Here is a 23,811-nt window from a genome sequence, read left to right as displayed (position 1 = left end):
ACAAAAGCCCAGTAAAAGGCACTTTAAAGCACTTGCCAGTCCCCCCCCCCAAAGTAAAACAAACTCTCCACAGAAAAAAATGTTTTTAAATACTTTAAACAACTTTTAAACTGACAGGAAAAAAAAGCACTCTCATTCAAAAGTACAATACAGTCTTGAGACACACTGTTAAAACAAACTCCTAGCTTTAAAATAACTTTCCACAGGAAATTATTACTAATACGCAAAAATAATTGAATGGAAGCTTTCATCTCTAATGGGAACTAGAAACAGCACAAATTGACCACTGATCTTCAAAAACCTCGTAATCTTCGGAATCAGTAAAGGTCTAGAGGGCTTGGGCAGTCAAACATGTCTTTTAGTCAAGCTCAGCTTGACTTGAGTTGTCTGACAGTTTGGCTACATGGAAGGTGCCTTGAAGCTTTGGAAGCTGACTGGTTGGCTGTTTTATCTTTGGCAGGTTATAACCCACACAAGCTAAGGCTACTGCAGCAATGACCAACACTGATCACCTGTTATGACACTCTGAGAAAAGCTGAAACATATTTACAGCTGTCAAAGCTTCCCACAGTTACATACACATGGGGAACATCAAGGATGGGCACTCTCAGCTATGCTATTCAATAAAGCAAAAGATTAGTCTCTCAAAATCGGCATGGCAAACTTTCCTGGCATCCTAACTGGCAATTTCTTCACTCCTTCCCCAACTGGCCTCATTTAGCCCGAAAACTGTTAAACCAATTGCTACATCCATGCAACCCCACATCACTCCATTATTCACGGTAATCCAAGAGTCAGAGTGGCTCCCCATGACTTCTTGGAGAGTTGCATTTTCGGTGTTCACTTGTAATGTTTGCAGAGTGAGGGTTCCCTCATCAGGGGCATGAAGCATATCACTGGGAGCAGTCATGTAAGTGGCAATTGGTCAGTTATCCTTAACCCAGTCCTGCCCTACCATGCTGACATATGCAGCTCAGTTGGGTAGGCAATGATGAGTGGCCTGAAGATAAACCCACCCCCTTAGCCCTAACAGTGGCTCCAACTCCTAGCCTTCCCACAAAGCCAATTTGGAGATCTGTCTTATGATGATCTCCACTCTCTACAAGAGCTTACTGAGGACTCTGTCCTGCACATTCCCACCATCCAGATTTGCATACCCATCCTCTATGGCTGTGCCATCAAACTCCCAAGCTAATTAAAACTAGGTTCCCAGGCCACATTATGGGCTTTATCCATGTAACAAATTTCTACTTAACTCATTCCCTCCGGTAGAGCTCTTTTGAGTGTATACCTTTAACTCCCAGTGGGTGTGGCTTCAGCCTTTAAAAAATTAAGATCACCTTACAGTTCTAACAAATGCTCATTTACAGAGTTCAAATATCAAAACAATTGTGTTTGCCATCATGTATGCTTCAAGATAAAATATTCTGATACCTTGTATGTAAGATGGTTTTGGAATTATTAATGCAAATATGAACATGCCATATTTGACGCCTAGAGGAGGAGTAGGAGGTAACTTCAGAAATGCCTGGAGATGTCACTTGGCTGTAATGAGTGCAATCCAGCATGTGCTGATGACATTGCGCTATGCACCAACAATGTAGATGTTCAACAAATTCTAAATATCTTAGAGAAAAGTACACTTGCATAAGTCCTACTTATCTCTAAAAGCAGATGTTCGAATTCCTCACTGCCTCAATGGCATTTTGCATTATCTCCCAAGGTAACCCAGTATTGGCCAGCTTTCAAAAGCTCAGACTCCCCTACCTCCTCCTTCCTGTGAAAACTGATTATTTGCTTACATCCTGAAAGGGAAGACTACAGTTATCACAGGGAGTGTATGTTCAGGGTTTTTTACTTTCACAGAGAGGAGGAATGTACGTGAAGCCAAAAATCATCTAGCAAAAGAAAAATTGCAGCCACACACAACACCATACAAAAAACAAATCCAACAACTGAATGAAAGAGGTTGAAATCCACCTCAACTAAGCACAATATGGGGGATGGTGGGTGGGTGCTGCCATTAAGGCAGTGAGGAATTTGAGCATCTACTGTTACTGGTAAGTAGGAGTTGTGCAAATGTACTACATTTATCATTCATCACTCAGTGGCATTTTGGGTAGATTCCCAAAGCTTACCCTACCTGGGAGGTGGAAAGATAAGGATCCAGGACCCCTGAAGAATGACCCTAGCAAAATAGAACAAAAGCTAGGCGCACACTACGTCAGGAATTTAAACTTTAATAAACAAAAAAAAAAATGTATAAAAAGGTAAGCGCTTGCAGCTTCTTCAGACCTATTTTAAAACTGCCAACTGTTCACTATTTAAACCCAAAAGAATCAATCAATAGGATAGACAACTCAATTAACACATCAAAACAATGCATCACAATGTAAGAAATACAAAACAACCTTATTCAAACTTTTAAAGCAACACTAAAAAGCACATAAAAGGTAAATATTGCATAAAAACAGATAATGCATAAGAAATGTCTGAATAAATAAATAAATACATATATATATATATATATATATATATATATATATATATATATATATATATATATATATATATAGTAAACAAAAAAACAAAAGCTATCCAAATGGATGGAAGCAAGAAACACAATGATAAATCCACAGCAATACGTTTATTGTTTTAAGTGCTTTCGTCGGCCTTAAGCCTCAGACTTCTTCAGAAACACATTATAAAAAAAAAAAAAAGTAACATGCGTAAATAAATACACAGAATCACATGTTCACAATGCCACTCCAGAAAATACCAGACCTGTAAACATTTATAGTTTGTTATACAATCCATATAATTTATGTTATATAATCATCACCAATAAATAAAACAATATTTTATAGACATCAAATTCAAATAAATCAAGTTAATACATACAAATATTTCATTATAAATAAATGAATAAAAGTATATACTCCCATTTGATTCAGCTTGTGCATAATAAATAGTAAATGAATAAATGAATGTCTATACAACCCTTACAAAAACAATAAAGACTATTATACATTATAACAGGTGCAATTTTGTGTGTATAAACATGCCGGTGTCTGTATATATAATATAATAATATACACACCTTAACAAAATACCAAGTGTGTAAAAACACACTATACAGTGGTCACATGTGAAACTCAGATTTTAATTTCAATAGGCTGGATATGGTCTCTCTGAGACCGGCGTTGACTGTGGCATTAACACGAAGTTGCCACACTATCTCCCTATACTCCAAAAACATATCTTTTGGCCCGCCCCTCATGTCTTTATCCACAATTTGTTCCAAACCTGAAAATCTGAAAGAATGATTACTACACTCAATCACGCCTAGCCAAAGCATTGCTCAAATTTAACTTGCGTATATCGTACATGTGTTGATATATCCACTTATTTAAAGCATTTTTGGTTTTACCAATGTAAAACCTTGCACACACATGACAAATTGTAATATAGACTACACATTTAGTCAAACAGTTAAACTTTTGTCTCACCTTTACTACAACATATCCCTCAATGTGGATAGAATCTGTTTCCAAAATATAACAACATTGTGGACAATCCCCACATTTTTTCATGCTACCTCCCCTACCTCTGTAAATATTTTTCTAAAATATTTTTAATGTTGCTGTTTCTTTTATACACAACCAATGGCTTGTGTCCCATTTTTTCTTTATGTTCATCATCATCCAGTAGTATACACCAATTATTGTTAATGACATCCTTAATATACTTGAATAAGGGACTAAATGTGATAATCATGGCCCGATTAAAACCACTTTCCACCACCTCTAACTCTTGATCAGTACTAACACTTGTTACATTACAAAACCTGTGGTCTCCACATTAGTTCCTAAAAGAGGAAAAAAATGCCCTTTCAGTCTTTTTCGAGTGACCTCCTGTAATATGGGGTCAATTAATGAATTGGGGTAACCCCTCCTTAATAACATAGACTTTAGTGTCCCAATTTCATTTACAAATTGTTCAAAAACACTCACCATCCTTGCCAACCTCACAGCCTGTCCCTTCACCAGTGATTTTTTCTGGTAGGGGGGGGGCAGGGTGGCAACTATTAAAATGTAACAAGGTATTAGAAAAAGTGGGTTTTCTGTAGATGGGGGAAATAAAACATTTGCAACATCCTTCCTAATTTCTAAATCTAAATAATGTACTTTATCCATGGAAACTTCCATAGTGAAGGACAAGACGTTTGTGCTTTTGTTCAAAAAACAAAACTAAACCTTCTTGTGAACCCTCCCAAAATATAAGGATGTCGTCCAAAAATCAGCCATAAAATTTGCAAAACTTAAATCATTCTTAAACACTACATTACATTCCTACTGTGTTAAAACCATAGTGGCAAATAGGGAGGCACATGCTGCCCCCATTGCTACACCAACTTTTTGTTTAAAATATTGATTATCAAACTTAATGAAAATTGTTATCAAGAATTAAATCCATTAGTGTTTTAAACATTAAAATACTGTCATGCCCCAAACTAGTGTTAGAACATAAGAAATCATAGAACCACAGCGTGCCAGTATCGTGAAGAATAACAGTAAAGAAATCCTTTACATTGATGGTTGCAAAAATCAACTGTTCACTATACAAATTATCTTTTATTTTGCTCAAACAGTCCCATGAGTCCCTAAGAACATGCGGGTATTTATCCAACAGCTTCTTTAAGTGGAAGTTAACAAACTTGGCCAAGTTAAACGTCTTGGATGCCTTGGCATCAACAATCGGTCTTGGGGGTGGGGTGTCAACAACATTTTTGTGAATTTTAGGGATACAGAAAATTGTTGGTATCCGAGGTGTTTTTTGCTGTAGGAAATTAAATTCACTGATGGTGAACTGACCATCCATTAACAAATCATGCAATGTGATGTCCATGTTTCTGTATGCTATATTAAGCTCATTGACTGATGTCTCTTCATAACTATCACTAAATAGGTGTGTCAACATTTTTTCTGTGTAGACCCTTTGTTCCATAACCACAACCCCCCCTTCTTTATCAGGTTTCATTACCCTAATGCTATTGTTGTCACAAATCTGTTTAAGTAAATAATTTTCGTCTTTAGTAAGATTAGAAATATACTCATATTTACCACATTTTACCAACCTTCTAATTTGGTTGGCACAGACATTTTCAAAAACTTGCAGCATAGGGTAACAAGGGGGGGATTGAACGTACTAGATTTTTTGTATTGAAAACGTGTGGTACTAAGTTCATTCTCAAAAAAACACTAAGGTTAAGTTTCCTCACAAAAACTTTTAACTCCAACAAAGCAGCTTCAATGGAGGGTATCCTTGTGGGGACAAACTTGAGCCCTTTTTGGAACAATTCAGTCCATTTTAAATCAACATTAACGTCACAAATTGAAAATCTTAAAATCACCATCCCTATTGGTGATAATGTTAGCTGACATCTGCGTTTCGAAATCGTTCACCACCTGTTCTCCCCCCTCCCCCGACCTCTGTAAATCTGACCTCTGTTGGAGAACGAATTCCTGTAGCTCCCATTGTTCTCCACTTCCCTGCCACGTGTGTACTGCCTTGTTCGATTCTGGAGGCGCTCTGACCTCCTCAAGGGAACCTCTAAAGGGACTGAAACCTCGGGGTGAATATTATCCAACTCCCCCATGGCCTCTTGACTGACAGTCGTCATGGTTGACATTAGCCCTATCAAAGAAACTGTTGTCCTCTATAATTACCGTTGGGTAAGGGATAGGCCTTACCAGACTCGTATTCCTTTCTGTCCCTATCCAACTTTTTACCTTTTTTATTAACTAGCTCATCCACAAATTTGTCAATGTTAACAAACATTGCCCTGTACTTATCCGTTTTTAAAGGAAAACACAAATCACTTAAGTGTAGCATCACACTCATCAATAGTCTTTTTTAGCACATTCATTTTTTCTATCATTATCTTTCATTAAAGATTCAACAAGTTCACAGCCATGCCTATTGAACATGGCAATTAAGTCGTTGTACAATTTGGAGCCATAAACAGTACCTGTAGGAAAACGCCATGTCCTCAAACCCTTGGGTACATGCTCCCTTCGTAAACACTTACGCAGATAATTATTCTCAACTTGTAGTTTCCTGTATTTAGTAATCTCTCTTTCAAGATGCACAAGCTGCTCATCTACAGTTCCGATGTTATTATTAGTGCTGGTAGCCGAATTATATTCCTTGAATTCGCTTTTAAACCCGGCGTTCATCCATTCTGCTAGTGAAAAGGACGTAGAGCCTCTCGCTCCTATATATATATATATATATATATATATATATGTATATAAACTATGTATAGTAACATAAATATTCATATAACCTTAACTAGTGTATACTCAATGTTTCAAGGGACAAGATTTCAAACAGGGTTTGAGGGAAACACATTTATTGATTCCAGGGAACTTATCTGCATCTAATTGTATTATCCACTCTTGTTCACGTTCCTCAGTGAAATTCTTAAAATCAACCCCCCCATGTTAACTGCTAGGACTTCTAAGGCTAAAAATTTAAAACTATGCCCCCCCCCCTTTTTCAATAACATGCTGTGCGATCGCACTGCACTTCTTATTCCTCGCATCACTCGTGTTCTAAAATACGCTCTTTAAAATCCCTGTTCATCTTCACTATATAATAGATGTAACAACGCAATATGAAAAATAAATCAAATCCTTTGTTTTACAATCAGCATAAAATGAGGTCTCCAGGACAAAATTCTTAAAGGAGTGTACAAAATGATTTCTTGAGTAAATGAACTTGTATGCTTTGCTCTGTCTACAGGGAAAAGTTCCTTCCCTGTGTGACGGTGGTATATATCCTCTACTAATACTTTTGTAGCATAACTGTCTCTTCAGGAATTTATAATTCCTAAAACTAAAATCCAGTTTATCACTGACAAATTGTCTCACGCTTTCATCAGTGTTGAATATACCCAAATTCTTCTTTATGAAAACAGTAACAAAGAAATGTCCTTAGAGATCCAGAAGGAGATGGTTTGCTTAGACACTGCTAAACCCAATTTCCTGACATGAAAGGAAACAAAAAGTTGTTCACACTTTCTGATGCATTTTGTCTTACCCAAGTATTACCTCAGCTGTCTCTGTAAATCCATGGTGTGTAGTACCCTCTCACTAGCAGATTGTGGAAAGGAAGAAAGGAGGGAAGATGTATACTCTGACAACAACAAATTAACTACCTTGGGGATAAAAGAAGGATTAGTATGAAGAGACACCCTGTCCTTGTGAAAAGCAAAAAAACACAGAAACTGCTATGGCATTCAGAGACTCTCTTGGCTGAAGCAAGAACCACCAACAATACAGCTTTCAAAGCACAATGCTGCAGGGAATAAAAGGCAGACTCAAAAGGGGACAGAGTCAATTTTTCAACAGCAAAATTAAAGCCATGCTTTCTTGGGGGTCTGATAAGGACAATGCCTTTTAGGAATTGTCTGACTTTAAAACTAGAAGCTAAAGGTGGACTCAAAGGCAGACAGGCAGAAATGGCAGACAAATGAGCTTTCAACAGAAAAATATGCCACAGCAGTACTGAGCAATTCACATAAAGGACCCTAGGGACCCTTACAAGAAAAAAAGGTCCTGGCCATGCTTGAAACACCAAATAAAAAAACATCCTCCATTTAGCTACATAGGACTTTCTAGTAGTGTGTTTTCTGGGTTCCTGCAAACCCAAGCACATCCTCGGAGAACTGGTGCCTGAAAGAATCAAAACCCTATCATCCAAAGTGTCAGCTGGAGTGTGGACAACTGAGGGTGAATAAGAAACCCCTTATTTTATGCAATAAGCTCCATCCTGTGAGGTAACTTGTGACTGCTGCCCCTGGAGTTGTGAAAGACAAGGAGGAACCAGTGCTGTCTGTGTCAAAGAGAGTCACCAGCAAGATTTAGCGAGTATCCCAAATGATCTTATGCAAGACCCTGGAAAAGTAAACGAACAGGATAGGCATAAAGGAACATACACTTACAAGAAAAAGACAAGATGTTCATTTTCCAACCCAGAGGACTTGGAACTCTGAAACAGAACTGAGGAAGCTGTCTGTACAGATGGAATGCAAAAAGATCTACTGAAGAGTACTCCACTGATGGACAATGTCCAAAAACACCTCTCTGTAAAGCAGCCATGTGTCCTGGACCTGCTCACAGACTCTTCTACAAGACTGTGCTCTGATGGGATGTAAACTGCCTAAACAACCAAGTGATGAAATGCACAATCTCAAGCTTGAAAAGCCAGCCTACAAATAAGGCAAGACTTTGTGCTCTCCTGCTTGTTGATGTACTAAATGAGTGTGGCATTGCCTGCAAAAATCTTTAAAGGAACATTTGCCTTGATAAATCTAGGAGGCTCATTGCCCTGTCTTGATTTAATATGGAAACCAGGCACCACTTCCCCAACTAAAATTTAGGGAATTCCCTTGGAACGTCAGACGTAAATCGGCAATGAATCGCCCTCTACATCTGTACCACACATATGCACAGCCTTAGCGGATGTGCAAGTAGGTAGTTCCACGTAGCCTCTCACTGGGCTGTGACAGAAGGAACGGGTATCAGCAGCGGCCAGTCCTCAGCTTCTTTATCCAGCCAGAAGGAGATGTCCTTTGGAGGATGGACAGCAGCCGATTCAGAATGAACTCTTTCAGCTTTTTTCTTAAGTGTCTGTTGAACTTCAGGAAGGGCAGATTCAGCCATGGTACCATGGGTGAATAACTTCAAACAATGGTTTTCCAGATAAGCAGAAAAGGAAGACAAACAACTGCACTGTCTCTTAGGGACAGATATAACACTGAATCTCCTTCCTCAGACCCTAAAGGTCATGGTCATGTGTAGCACCCAAACAAAAAAGGCATTTCTCGTGGCTGCCTTTACAGGGAATTTGTCTCCCAAACTCACAATTCCCCTTCCTGGCTGACATGAAAACAATGGAGGAGAAAAAAAAAGGAAAGGAAGGAAGGAACCCCAATGAGGCACTGATCTATAACCGGTATGGTAGAAGAACCAACTTGGTGAACTGTGTACAGACCAAATTCAGAAGTTGCTTCAAACTGTCGGCAAAGATGTTTTGAGGATTAGATATATAATATATACCACATATGTACCTTGTGCCCAGCACGTAGGGTTGCCAGATTTGGAAAGGAACAGGCAGGGACAAAAAAATAAATAAATAAATAAAGGTCCTTCACGCTACGTGAAAACAAAAAAGGTCTTTCATGCAGAACAGCAGGCAGTTCCGCATTAAACAGAAGTAGCTCCGCTTTGCGATTTTGGATTGGCTCATTTGCCGGTATACGAGCCAATCAAAAGAAATCGTACAGCAGAGCTTCTTCTGTTCAATGCGGAACAGCCCACTGTTCCGCATTCAACAGAAGTAACTTTGTTTTGCCATTTATGATTGGCCCATATGCCGGTATACGAGCCAATCCAAAATCAAAAAGCGGAGGCTGTTTCGCCGATATTTTAACTAGCAGTGTGGAACTCTTGATTGGGCTGCTGATCCTGGGACAGTCCTGCTCAAATAGGAACATCTGGCAACGCTGCTTAAACGTAGGATGCATGTCTGACTACGATGCTGGGAAGGTGTAATGGCTTTGGTATGCTGGACACTTTAGGCTATCCTCAATGGGACATCCCAAGTATAATGAATAAAGAATACCACAACAGTGATTAGGAAAGACATCAACAGCCAGAATAATAAACAGTACTGCTAAATCATCACAATAAGCATTTAAAGGTTCTAGTAATAAGTATGTTCCCACACAACTAAACTATGGCAAACAGTGCTGTCATCACAATACAGTTTGAAATGTGTTCGAAATTCTTTTAAAAATTGACAGGAGTTAAATAATTTCCAATACAAATAGACCAAATGCCAAAGCAAGCAATATGCCAAAATGGTGTTAAAAATAGCTCCGCACACTTTAACCACATTAAGCTGCCACAAAATATTTAATAGCAATTTAAACTATATTTTCTTATCAGACAGTAAAATCTTAACACTACATTCGAATAGCTTAATTTGCAGCAAAATCACAATCCAACGTTAAAAAAAAAGAAAAGATTTGTAGATATAGTAAATGTACAAATGCTTAAAAATACATTCACATCAACATACAAATGAAAAATGAAACCTTTTGAAAAACTAAAATTGCAATAAAAACATCATCTGGCTTCATTTTATATACCAACATACTCAAGCCACATGCTAAAGCAAAATGGTTCACAATCAGCTCCTTGCTTTACAAAAATCAAACCCTTATCTCACAGACAAGCAAGCACCACCTAGCACATACTTTCCAGCACCCAAGTCTCCTAACATGCTTCATTTATAATCAGTAACATACAGCACTGTCAGCAAGCTAAACTAGAAATGAGTTACAATGAAACTGCCATATTAACAGAACATCTAATAAAACTAATCACAGCCTGCACTTGAAAACAAACTGGCTAGAGCGAATACTCTCTTATATTCTCACCTAAAAACAGCTTATAATATCCTCGAAAATTCTGAAAAATGTCCTGCTACAAAACACCCTACTGGCATTGTATGTACCTCCAAAAACAGTAAGTTGCCAAACCAGCAGTTAGTACTAATGCACGAATCTAACAATCATTATAGGGATTTATAAATAGCTAAATTATGCAGCTCAATCTCAATTAAGCATTTCAAAAGCTCAATAAAATGCACCTAGCAAGAAAAAAAGACCTATATTTGTACCAAATAAGGATTAACTCGTTAACCAAACAACTTTTTTTTTCAACTGCCAATGTATCCACATCTCAAACTATGATCTCATTAATAAAATTTCTATAACCTTAATCCCTTTACATACTATAACTTCCCACTTCTCACTAGCAAATACCCCAGCCTCTAACCATTTGGTCGTACAATCACACCACCACCCCAAACATCTTCCTGTCAATAAGTTTTTCAGTTCTTTTACCTCCACTTCTTTTACCAGAAATAGCAAATATCATACTATCAGGATAAATAAAGGCAAACGTCTTACTCAAACATGCTGCTTACTCCCCCAAAAATATTTGCTATGTACCAACATTTCCACTCACCTGTGTATATAGATAGCTTAATAAAAATATGACATTTAATGTATCACTGCTACATTTGATGTCTACTAAGTAGATGTCATACAATGTTTGTATTGTGGAAGCTATAAAATGCCTGATCTATACAGTTCCTCTCCCAGGACCCTCTGTTGAAAAGGAACTACACCCAGTCAGACTTTCTTCATAAACAAACAAAAATTTGTTTACAGCTTCTCTGGACCCAATATATACAAATGGTTCCTTTCTTACCATTTACAGTCACTGATGCAACAAAAGCAAGCTCTAACCTAAATAAATAATAACTGAAATCCTCATTTAAAAGTATGTATGTGTGTGTCTGCCCCCCCCCCTTTTTTCTTTTTCTTTTGAGTTGTGGTTTGTGAAAGCTGCAACTCAGCGATACAAGCCATTTAAAAACATGAAAATGAACCTGCGGAACAAAGACGAATGGACCTTTCTTGCAGGACTCATGCTAACATTCATTTTTCTACGTTCACTGACAAAAGCAGTAAAGGACTTGTTCCCCCCAATCTCCAAAGAATCCAAATTTGCTTTAGAGAGGTTTTCAAGACTTAGTTTCAACTGTATTACTTTAATCTGTTGCTGCTCAATGAACCTGTAACTCAAGAAATACACATATATATATATATATATATATATATATTTATTCATACACACACATATACATATATACATATATATATATATATATATATATATACATACACACATATGTACATACATATGTCCATATATACATACAGACAACTATAAACACATACATATATCATATACACACACTCCCTATATACAGTACATTCAACATAGTAGCTTTTCTAAAATTTCTTTAAAACAACATTTTATGAGTATGCAAAAGAACCAAATAAACCTCATTCCTTCAGGACTTATCAAGATAATGCATACACATCAGTGAAAACACATAATAACCCTTTTATAATTTCGAAACTTGTCTACTTGCTAATCTAGACTTGCTGCACCATGTACTAAAATGCTGATTACATATCACGCAATAAATCCAACACCACTATCTGCAGTGTTCCCTTAAGGTATGGTGACCTCACCGTGCGCTTGCTCATGTGCATGTACATAACAGCAGATATGTGGGAAATGCAGACTCCCCTACACACATTGGGGTTGGGGAGTGCACAGAGGATTGTACCATCTGCTAAACTTTATCAATTGTCAACATTCACTATTCTGCAGTTTCACTTTTTTTTTTCCTTCTTATTTCCAGAACCTTTAGTTACAAGCCACAGAATTACAACAGAGGGTCCTATGTAACTGGTTATTCAACTGCTGCCACATTACTCATCTTTTCAGTGTAAAAGTTTACACACTGGTGCTACATAAAAAAAAAAGTCAAACCGAGTAAACGCTGATCTGCTAAGCCATTTGAAAGCAATAACTTACTGGAAAGTTGGTCTGCTGTACATCAAAGCCTGAAATCCTACAGAATATGCAACATTAAGAAATTAAATTCACTTCCTCCTTAAAGTCCATCAAGTTTTTTTTTTTTTTTTGCATTTGACAGAAACCAAAATTCCATCACCACACAAGACAATTACGGGCTTTTGGTGCCAAAGTAGGGAGTATAAACCCCCTTTACTACATCTTCCAACCCTCCCCCTTCATGAAAACGGGAAAGTTCTTTCCTGAAGGTACTGAAGCTGCAACAGCCAAGACAAAAGGATCTGACTTTATATTAAGGCTAAGGGTTCTCCTCATCAAAACTGCACATCAAATTAAGTGAAGCATGAGCAGCTAGCTGAGATGTTAATTCATATTCTTTAAGTCTTGGAAAATTTAAGGAGGAATCCTCCTCATGGTTTCAAACTAATTTCTGAATGTCTGATCTATGGTTTTCTTTTATGATACCACAATATTAAAGACAACAAAAGTAGGTACTCATTATCTGAAGCATTAGGTTGAAATGGAATGTTCAAGGTAGCAACAAAAACCACTACTTCTGCTAATGAAATGAGAGCTCTTGTTAATTATCTCATTACTAATCTCAGAAATTAAAGCCGTTTGCCTCCTCACAGTAATGGCTCAATTAAATTCTGTACAGATACCATAATCACTGCCATATGATCTAGGCCTAAGCAAATGATACATTTTAAACAGAGGTCATTTAGAGCCTCTTTGCATAACACAACTGAGTCTGTTGAATTAACATTGTTAAATATGACACGTGTAATTAAAAAAAACTCAAGATACAAAGTACAAATTAAAACCCATAAATCTCAACAGTAGTGTGCAGTAGAAAAACTAGTCTAGTGAGATGGGAGATGTGTGACATTCAACAGTGGTAAGAAGAGTGGCTAGACAACATACAGCAGCAGAAGATATATAATGGAACCATGTTATGCCAGGGGATTCCCATGCAAGAAGCTATTTGGTACTACACCTTAATGGGAGCAAAGAAACCATTGATTTTGCAAATTCTGGTCAGGTGTTCAAACTAAGGTGGATACTGCCCGAATGTTATGGTTTTCTGTTATGAATATTTGAAGATCACTTCTTGTCTATAGCAGGAGATAATGAAAAACACTTGAGAAAATCATTAAAGTCTTTTAAGAGAACACTAGACTGCATAAACTGAAACCAGTCCAAACAGGAAAGGCCTTTCAACAAAACACTAACCCCCACAAATTTCACAAAGCACAAAAAAGGCCAAAAATAAAGGTAATAAAAATTGTTGGGGCTCATTAGTTGACACACACATCAGTTATCTCTCCATGAACATGAAACACATCACCAAGGAATATATTCAAATAAATCAGACAAGCATTCTGCAGTATATTGTTCACTCAAATCAAGCAGAGTTAGTTACTAGAAGGCTACTTAAGTTGGACACTAAGATGATGGGTAGCAAATTTAGTCTAAGTGAACGCTTTCAACTTCTCTTTGAGAACAACATTTTGCCATATAACCATTGGAGAGGAAATGCAACCAGTGGGTAGAAATTCATAACAAACTTTGTTCCAAATTAATGGGAAAGGACCTGAACAAGCAAATGGAAGATCTCAGGTCACATGAGAGTCCACAGTAATGGGGTATGCCTTAAGGGGAGGGTGGACATCAGAACAGGGTCATGATGGACATTCAACCTCTGACGCAGCATGATGTAATGGAAAACACCAAAATAATAACATAATATGGAGGAAGGAGGGATCAAATTGCTTTAGCTTTATGAAATCATTGTTTTCACTACAGGGGTTTCATCCCTTCTTCCACCACCACAAATGGAGAACTTTATACTAAGCTAACTTCATCACAAACTGAAAATGATTTCTACAGCAAAACTGGAAGATGGCTATCCTAAGCCCAAGCATCCTTTGACATCCAACAGAGGTGATGAGCCAAAATACATCAGCCTCATCACCTGCAAGTGGCTTTCCTTCCCCATTCATCCTAGGACATATACTTTCATAATACCATGCATACGTAAAGGCCTGCTGCTGTCTTCAGAACGCCATAAATGAGTTGCTATTCTTAAAAAGCAATTTTACTCTTGGGCTGTCTTGGCCTATAAATATAAAACTACTACAGCAACATATTGCACCCTTTAACTTTTGATCTTTGTGAAGGCAAAGAATGTTATAACAGCAGCAAACCCTACCTTGCCAGTATCGCCTCCAGGTGGGTAGTGAGATCCTGGTGAATGAATGGGGGACCCCGTGGGAGATGCAGGCAAAATGCTGATAATATCAGGATCAAGATCATCTGGTGGGCCACCCAGCAAATCAAAAATGCCCATTCCATCTGCACCATCTGAAGAGGGGGGGAAAAAACTTCAGTACTTCATACAAGCCTTGGGTACATATTTTAATAAAGCTATCAAGAAAGTGATGCATTAAATTCAAGGCCATATTTAGACATTTCAAGATTGATGTACAAAGAAGGAACACATTCATAAGAATGCTTTCAATATGAAAAACACAATGCTTATTTTTCTAAACGAAATACCAAGTGATATTTCATGAAAAAAGTTCAGATTCACTCCAAGTCTCATTTCACAGCTGTCCAGACTTAATGGCCACCACTTATTTTATACTTCACAGTTCTAAAAAGATAGTTAAAAATGCAGGAGTCTAACACACATTCTGAAGATGAAAAAAACTTTCCCTAAGTCTATATGAACAGTAGCGGGCCAAGTGTTGTTCTTGTGCATGTACTTAAAAATGTAACATGAATAGGAAACCATCTGCGAGACCACGGCACAAAATGTGACACTTGCTATTTACCAAGTCATTAGATTTTTAACACCACACATCAGTCATTAGGTCACAGATACAAAATACCCTTGTCACCACATAATGAAAAATGTAGAATGCAATCACCATAATGTAACTACTCTAATCGGCACACCCTAAACAACACACAATAACAGAAGACAACAAATAAGGCTGACTTACCAATGACTTTTACTTCATGCACATGTCCCACTGAAGAAAACAATGATGTGAAAATTATTTTCACGTTCTGATGAATAAGGGAGTCCAATTACTTCAAGACTCTTTTTTTTTAAGGAGATAATGCACACCATTATATATTCATAGGGAAGTATCTGTCTACACAGCATTACAAGGCTAGCCAATAACCCATATTCAAAAGTTCAAAGTTCCCTCCAGCCTCGAGGACTGCAACATTAAGACAGAATATGGGGGAGAAATGGAGGCTGCCCATATAGTTATTTAGGTTTACCTAAAAAGGTGGCAAGGATGCTAGTCTCCTTGACATGAAGTAGAAGTTTGTTCCAAAGGTGGGGGGCATAATGGGATAAGAATCTACCATCCCAACGCACCTTGTGTAACTGTTGGTCTACTTCCTTTAAACAGCATTTGAGAAACCATGCTTTCAGCAAAGGAATAGGAGGTTAACAAGGGTTTGATCTTTCATAGCTCAAAAGGCTAGTTGCAGATCCATACAGAGGAGTTTGAAAAAGACCAACTACAAAGAGAGGACCTGCAACTCTACTCTTCCAAGATGGCTGCATGTTGAGTAACAGCTTAATTTCAGTGCTCCCAGTGTGAAAACAGAAGCTCAGAAGACAGCACCAGTAAACTCGTTTTTTGGGGTAAATTTCAGTAACTGGTTAGTAAGTGCATTGTCTGGATGCCAGAAAAAAAGAAACTCAGTGATAAATAAGTTAAATGTACTTACAGCCAAGTAAAATAAACAAAACACTGATGGAGTATACCAACTCATAACAAAAGGCTGGAAAAAACGGAAGAATCTTAAAACAGATATTCAGATGAGGTGATACATTTGTGTACACTTACTATAGAGTCCCTGACTCTCGCAAATATCTTTTTAAAAATCCTACAGCTGACCCTGAGGTCATTTCTCAAGGGCCAAAAGGGATTAAAGCAACCTCTTCTAAGAATCCCACCCCTTCAGACAGGGATTCCCAAGCACTGGACAGATGGGGGTAAGAAAGTATGCACCTCAGCTACTCTTGCTATCAGGGCAATAAATTCCCAGTTCCACATGCTGAAATTTCAGCAACATACCCTGGAACTTCTTAAAAAATGTCTTCCTTTCCTGCTTGAGTAGAATCTAAAGATTTACAAGAGTTAATACGTTCTGCAAGTCAAGAAACTAAACACAACTTGCACTGTGGTTTTGACACCCTAGAAGCTTCTTGCAGGTCAGCAGTCACTGGATCTGTCATGAGAAAGTATGCATGGCTTAAGGAACAGCCCCTGCCAGATGATGTCAAATCTAAATTGTTGGATACCCCTTTGCACAACGATAATTTATTTTGCACCAAGGCAGAAGAGTTCTTAAAAAAAGACATAAGAAAAAGCAAAATCAGTGCAAACAGTTAAGAATTTCTTGCAGGTCCAGCCCCCTAGGTTCAGCAGGCATTGTCCCAAACACTGGTCCTTTCCTGCTCCCAGTAAACCGGCCCAGCTTAAGCCCCGTGGAAGCAGACCCCTCCCAGACAGCAGCCCCAGGGATTGCAGCGATCTAAGCAGTAGACTACCTCCACTTCAAAACCAGTTCTAAGCCACCCCTTACGGTAAGAACTCACAATGACTCACCTCTTTCACCCACTCCCTCTGCCCACCTTCACTTACCCCTAGGAGGAAAACTCTCCTTTCGCTCGAGCTCCTGGGCAACCATTACCAAGGACCACTAAGTTCTGAACATTGTGTCTCAGGAATACAAATTTTCCTTCCACACCCTTCCAACCCCAAAAAAGTTCCCAGATTTATCACCAAATCAGTGGGCAGAGGCTCAAATGCAAATCCTTTCCCTGCTCTCTGAGGGCAATAGAGCACATTCCTGCAGAACAGTTAGGCCAAGGTTTCTACTCTAGACGTTTTTTGGTGCCTAGAAAAGAGGGCATCTGGCTTCCCATCCTCGATCTATCCATTCTAAACACCTTCCTGGTGATCCCAAAATTCAAAATGGTCACGCTCCAGCAGCTGCTACCCATGCTCTCCAAGGACGCTTGACTAGCCACCCTAGATCTAAAGGAGGCCTAACTCCACATTCCTATCAGGGAATCATGCAGGAAATATATATGCTTCAGGGCAGGATCTCTACACTTTCAGTTCTCTGAGCTTCCCTTTGGCTTATCTACTGCTCTCAGAGCTTTCAGAAAATGTCTGGCTCCAGCCATTGCCTTTTGTAGACATAGTAGTATCCAGATTTACCCATGCTTAGACGACTGCCTTATTCAGGCAGACAGCCAGGAGAAGCTGCTCCAAGCACCTGACCTTTGTAAAGACCCTACTAACCTCCCTAGGGTACACAATCAACGAAAAGAAATCCAAACATGTGCCCACCCAAAGAATAATCTTCCTGGGAGCAAGTCTGGACACAGCTTCCCAGATGGCATACCTTACTCCAGCTAAACATTTTCCTGACAGCCTATGTCTCTCAGCTAGCCACACGGCCCCAGCTAACTGCAAGGAATATTCTGCAAGCTCTGGGGTTCATGGTATGTTTCATACTACTCATTTCATATGCCAGACTGCATATGAGAAAACTTCAGTGGTACCTAAAGAGCCTTTGGTGCCAACACACTCTCAAGACCTGGAAAACTCTTCTACCTCTAATTCCTTGCCTTAGAAAAGATTTTCTTTGATGGGCATCAACAAGGTATTGCCTTTCTTCCCACCCCCTGCCACCCAGACCCTAACCACAGATGCATTAGACTACGCTTGGGGTGCACACCTGGACGGCAGGTGCATACAGGACCAATGGAGCCCACAGCAAATCCCTCTGCACATCAATCAGAAAGAGATGATAGCTGTGCAGCATGCCTTGATAGCTTTCAAGCCCCTTCTCTCTCCAAGAGTTCTCCTGATCAAAACAGACACTACCACTGTGATGTGGTACATCAACAACCAGGGAGGGCCTCACACTTACCCTCTATGCAGGCTGGCCATGACCCTTTGGCATACAGTATCCGCCATGCAACTACACCTGTTAGCACAATTCCTACCAGGCGCTCTCAACTCTCTGGCAGACCAATTAAGCAGAAATCTTCTGGACCCACACGAGTGGCAACTCAACAGAAGTACCTTCACCCTAATAACTCAGAAATGGGGAACCCGGAAGGTCGACCTGTTTGCCTCCCACACCAGCCATCAGCTCAGTAAATTCTGCACCACGGAGAATCACTGCATGGCTTGGAAAGTGGAAAGCCCTGTCCTTCCCTTGGGTCAATCTATCTGTCTGTGCCTTTACTCCCCTACTTCTCATCCCCCAGGGTACTGCTCAAAATAAGGGAGGAAAAAAAAAAGACCATTCTTATAGCTCCAGACTGGCCCCGGCAGCACTGGTACCCCTTGCTGCGCAGCCTGTCCTCACTACCCCCATGGCATCTTCCTCAGATTCCAAACTTCCTGACCCAGAGGGAAGGGGAATTCATGCATCCCCAACTGCAGACATTCAATTTGGCAGCTTGGCTTATTCCCTAGCCCTGAACCCATGTCAACCTCAGTAAACAGGTTCTGGATGTAATCTGTGAGGCCAGACATCCTAGCACCAGAAAGTCTTATGCTGATAAATGGAAAAGGTTCTGCACCTGGATCCAGGCTAAGGGAGCCAATATGGCACAGCCCTCCCTCCCTCTCATCCTGGATTACTTAGCTGATCTACTACACAGTGGCCTCTCTTTCTCCTCTATAAAAATTCATGCCTCTGCTATTTCTGCTCATTTTCCCCACTAAGCAACCTCTTTTCTCACACCCTTTGATCAAACAGTTCCTAAGAGGGGCTAGCAACTTGAGGCCACCCAGAAGGGCACCAACACCAGCTCGGGACCTTAACTTTGTATTTACCTACCTATTAACCTATAAAAGCTCACCCTCCCCCCTTTCGAACCAGCTGTTTCGGCAGAGCTAAACATTCTCTCCTGGAAGACAGCATTTCTTCTGGCCATCACTTCAGCCAGAAGAGTCTCTGAGCTGCAGACAGTCATGGCTGTGGAACCCTTCATCTTCCATGCAGACAGGATATCCCTCAGAACTAACCCATCCTTCATGCCCCAGGTGGTGTCCAGTGTGACTCTCAACCAATCTATTCATTTGCCCACCTTTTTTCCTAATCCCCAGAACAAGGGGGAAAGGATTCTTCACTCTCTAGATGTGCACAGAAGGCTCAGATTCTATCCAGACATGACTAAATCCTTCAGAAAGTCTGCTGGTTAGCTTTGCTACAGGGGCAGAAAGCAAAGCCATCTCCAAACAAACCTTTTCCAAATGGATAGCATACTGCACCCATTTCTGCTACAAACAGCATGAAAAGCCTCCCCCAAGGGGGACAGGACACACTCTGCCAGAGCAGACTCCACCTCTGCAGCTTTCCTCAGAGGAGTCCCCACCAGGGACATCCTGGAGGCTGCCACCTGGACATCTGTTCAGACTTTTACCAAGCATTACCACCTGCCCCTCTTCTCCAAATCCAGGGCAGGGTTTTCCTCTGCAGTCTTGCAGGGCATCCTAGCCAGCCCCTAGTTTCACTGACTGCCTCCACCCTTTTCCTCAGCTTTGGGAATCAACCCAAATGAGATGACTGCAACAGTGAAACACGAAGAACATAGTACAGTTGTGTACACTTAACATAAATGTAGATGTTCGAGTGTATTCACTGCTGCAGTCTTGGTTTCCCTCCCTCCATCCCCCTTTCTTCTCTTTCTCCTTTTATTACCTTTCTAACTTGTTGTCTTCCTTTCCTTATAAGAGACTTATTGGTATTTATTTTCCACTGGTGGGGTTTCTTCCACCAGAACCTGGACTCCTACTTGGGGGCTCCTGAAGGGTTAGGGCAAGAAAAACTGATGTAATGCTGTCTACTGCCTTACTTTATATTACTGATGACCTGACGTCAGTCCTCAAGTGGCAGCAACCGACACAGAAATACTACGTCTCTGATATTCGGGACGGCCAAAGGCTACCCTGGCAGGGATAACCCAAATATGACTGCAACAGTGAACACTAAGAACATCTGCAAAAATTAGAGGTCGAAACGAAGAAAAGGCTGGCTGAGTATGAGACTGCTCAAGAAGAGAAGTTTCAAAAAAAATATAGAAGACAGAGCAAGGGGTTACTTACCATAACTTGGCATCTGTGGTATCCTATGTCACTATTCATCACTCTTGGGTCGTAGGATCTGACATCAGATCAGAGCTGGCAACTTTACAGGCAGCTTTTAGGCTCAAGCTCTTCCCACTCCCATGATCCCCTGCTGCCCTTTAACCCCTCAGATCAAGTTTGCCTTAAAGCTACAAAGCAGTTAAGGAAGACCCTGACTATCATAAAGGACATCTCCACTTCCTCTAGGTCCCACAGGACAGGAAAAGGAGAGAGGGACAGTGATAAATAGTGACACAGGATAACAAAGATGACAAGTTATGCCAAGTACATAACTCTATCTGATGTTATCCATGTCACTATTTCTCACTCTTGGGTCAGAGTCCCCATCTACCCTCATTCATGTGTACCCTTCTTGGAAAGACATGCTGAAGAATTGTGGAGCCAAAGGAAGCCCTGTTCCTGGAGACAATGTCAAGCTTATAATGATTAACAAAAGTGTGAGGAGTAGACCAGGTGGCTGCCACAAATCTCGTCTATGGAATGAGGGGCCAGATAGGCAGTTGAAGCAGCCATAGATCTAGTGGAATGAACTCTGATTGGACCTGGTAAAGACAGACCTTTAGATGAATAGAGCAAGGAAATACACTTTGAAATCCAATGAGAAATAGTAACCTTGGAAACTTGGAACCTTGTCTGTTAAGAGAAAATGCCACAAACGGTTTACCTTCATATGTGCACTCTGCACATGGGCGAACAGCAGATGTTCGAAAGGACGTTTGCGAACATTGAATGCAAAATGCTTCAAATGTGCAATGAGCGAATGCACAACAACATTCGCTCATTGCAGATTCGGCATTTTGGGGCGGATTGCACTATAGAGGGGATCAGAAAACGGACCCTTTCCCCACTGTAGTGCGATCTCGGAGTTGTGTTAGAAAATCAGCAAATCTGCTTTTTGATTTACTGCTTTTCGAATACTGAAAACTGTCGCAGTTTTGAGTTTCATGCTTACGATTCGCTCATATGAGCGATTGCACGAGTGATTTTCGCCCATGTAAAGGTAAACCACCACAAACAGTTGGTCAGATTTGTGGAAACTCTTTGTTCTACCCAAGTAGAACCGTAACGGTCTACGAACATCAAGTGTACACAGCAGATATTCCTCTTTATTAGAAAAGTTAGGGAAGAAAATCATCAGCTGAACTGATTAACTCAAATTCGATTCTGTAGCGATCTTGGCCATGTAAGAAGGATTGGTCTGCAGAGCGACTCAGTCTTTATGAAACACCAGGTAAGGTGGTTTGATAGAAAAAGCCTGCAACTCAAACTCTTCTTGCCAAAGTTATGGCCACCAGAAAGCCGGTCTTCCATGATAAAAATTTCATATTGCTTGTAGCAGTGGGTTCAAGGGGACTCTGTGTTAGAGATTGCAGCAGAAAAGAAAGATCCTAAGTGTGTGTGTGGGGGGATCCTTGTCGAGAGGCAGACGCAGAAAAACACCCTTCAAAACTGCTTTACAAACGTGAGAGGAAAAAGTAGGTTCTTCGCAAACATAAAAATTTGAGATAACCACCAACTGTACTTTGACAGTACAGAAGCTTGCCCCTTCATGAAAAAGCGAAGACAAGAACAATAAAATATCTGGGATGAGAAATGAGAAGGGGTCCAGATTTCACTGCTTGGCCCAAACAGAAAACCTTTTCTACTTACTCGCATTTACATTTCTAGTGGATGCCTTCTGAGAGGCCAGAAATAATGTTCCTGAACAGGTGATGCAAGCCTGGACTGATTCAAGATTATGGGAAGTGGACAGACCACACTGTCAGATATGGAGTCTGAGGGTTGGGGGGCTGGAAGGTGGGAGGGATGGGAAATCAGATCAGGAAGGGGATCCAGTACCCAAGGGGGGTACTTCAGATGAGACTGAAGGAGGGGAAACCACACCTGTCGAGGCCAAAAGGGGGTGAGATAAGGATCAAGTTGTCCTTGAGGCGTCAAGCTTTCTGAAGCACTCTTGGAATGAGAGGTATAGGAGAGTAGGAGTAAAGGAGACCCAGAGGCCAATTGTGAACAAAAGCGTCCCTGGGGGACTTCCCAACAGGGGGAATCAAGGCAAAGCACCAGCTGCATTTATGGTTGTAAAGGGAAGTGAAGAGACTGCAGCTTGTCTGACCCCAGTGAAGGAAAGTCTCTTTTGCCACTGAAGGACTCAGAAACCACTTGTGAGGACTCAGGATGGCCTTGCTGTGTCTGTCCGCCTATGTGTTGGACTAGCTGGGAATGTGCGCTGAAAGGAGAAAGGGCCCCAAGGACATAGCCCATTCCCACACCCTCATGGCCTCTTGACAAAGCAGATAAGAGCGTGTGCCCCCTTGCTTGATGTACCATGCAGCAGCCATGTTGTCCGTGTTAACTGCAATGGTGCCCAGAGGAAGGCAGTCCTGAAAAGCTTACAACATAAGGACTGCTCTCATCCCCATTACATTTATGTACAGCTTGGTCTCTGCAGAGGACCACGTACCTTGGACAGTCTTTCCCTGGTAATGCCCCCCCACCCCAACAGGGAAGCATCCGAGGTCACAGTGGCCCTGGGGAGAGGAAGAGACAATGGTCTGCCTGCTAGGAGGTCGGGAGACTGAATCCACCAAAGATGATGATGCCTGCACACAGTGGAGTAAGACTGACTGAGGCAGTCATTGGATGAGATAGAAAAGACCACTGGACTGCTAAGAGTCCACTGCAGAACCCTCATGTCGAATCTGGCTAACAGCACCAGTAAGATTGCTGCGGCTATGGACCCTAAGGCCTTCAGAATAAGGCAAACCTGAGGACAAGTCAGATCTAGAAGGCACTGGACATGAGTTCTGATTAGATGCACATGGCATAGAGGGAGCGCTGCAATCTCTGACAGTGTCCAGCTGAATCCTGATAAACTACAAATTTTGGGATGGAATCTGGTTTGATTTCTGCAGATTCATTGCGATTCCTAACTGGTCGTACAGTCGAAGCACGTACTGAGTGGCTGCAGCCAGCTGATGCTTGGTGGAAGCTTGAGGAGTCAATCATCGAGGTAAGGAAACACTTGGAATCCCTTCAGTTTCAGGTGAACTGCAACCACTGTCATGCTCTCGGTG

General features: G+C 40.6%; 1 protein-coding gene across 1 annotated transcript in view; it reads right to left on the bottom strand.

Moving 5' to 3' along the window:
* The window catches only part of MED13 (mediator complex subunit 13), a 3,555,174-nt gene that overhangs the window by 403,828 nt on the left and 3,127,535 nt on the right, over window positions 1-23,811 (bottom strand). Inside the window, exon 27 of the mRNA XM_044054535.1 lies at window positions 14,743-14,894. Coding sequence (XP_043910470.1) covers window positions 14,743-14,894 — 152 coding nt within the window. The remainder of the gene's footprint in view (window positions 1-14,742; window positions 14,895-23,811) is intronic.

This window comes from Protopterus annectens, chromosome 13.part0 (genome assembly GCF_019279795.1).
Source record: "Protopterus annectens isolate FY-2018-M chromosome 13.part0, PAN1.0, whole genome shotgun sequence".
NCBI classification, from domain to species: domain Eukaryota; kingdom Metazoa; phylum Chordata; order Ceratodontiformes; family Protopteridae; genus Protopterus; species Protopterus annectens.
This window is presented reverse-complemented; position numbering and strand designations above follow the sequence as displayed.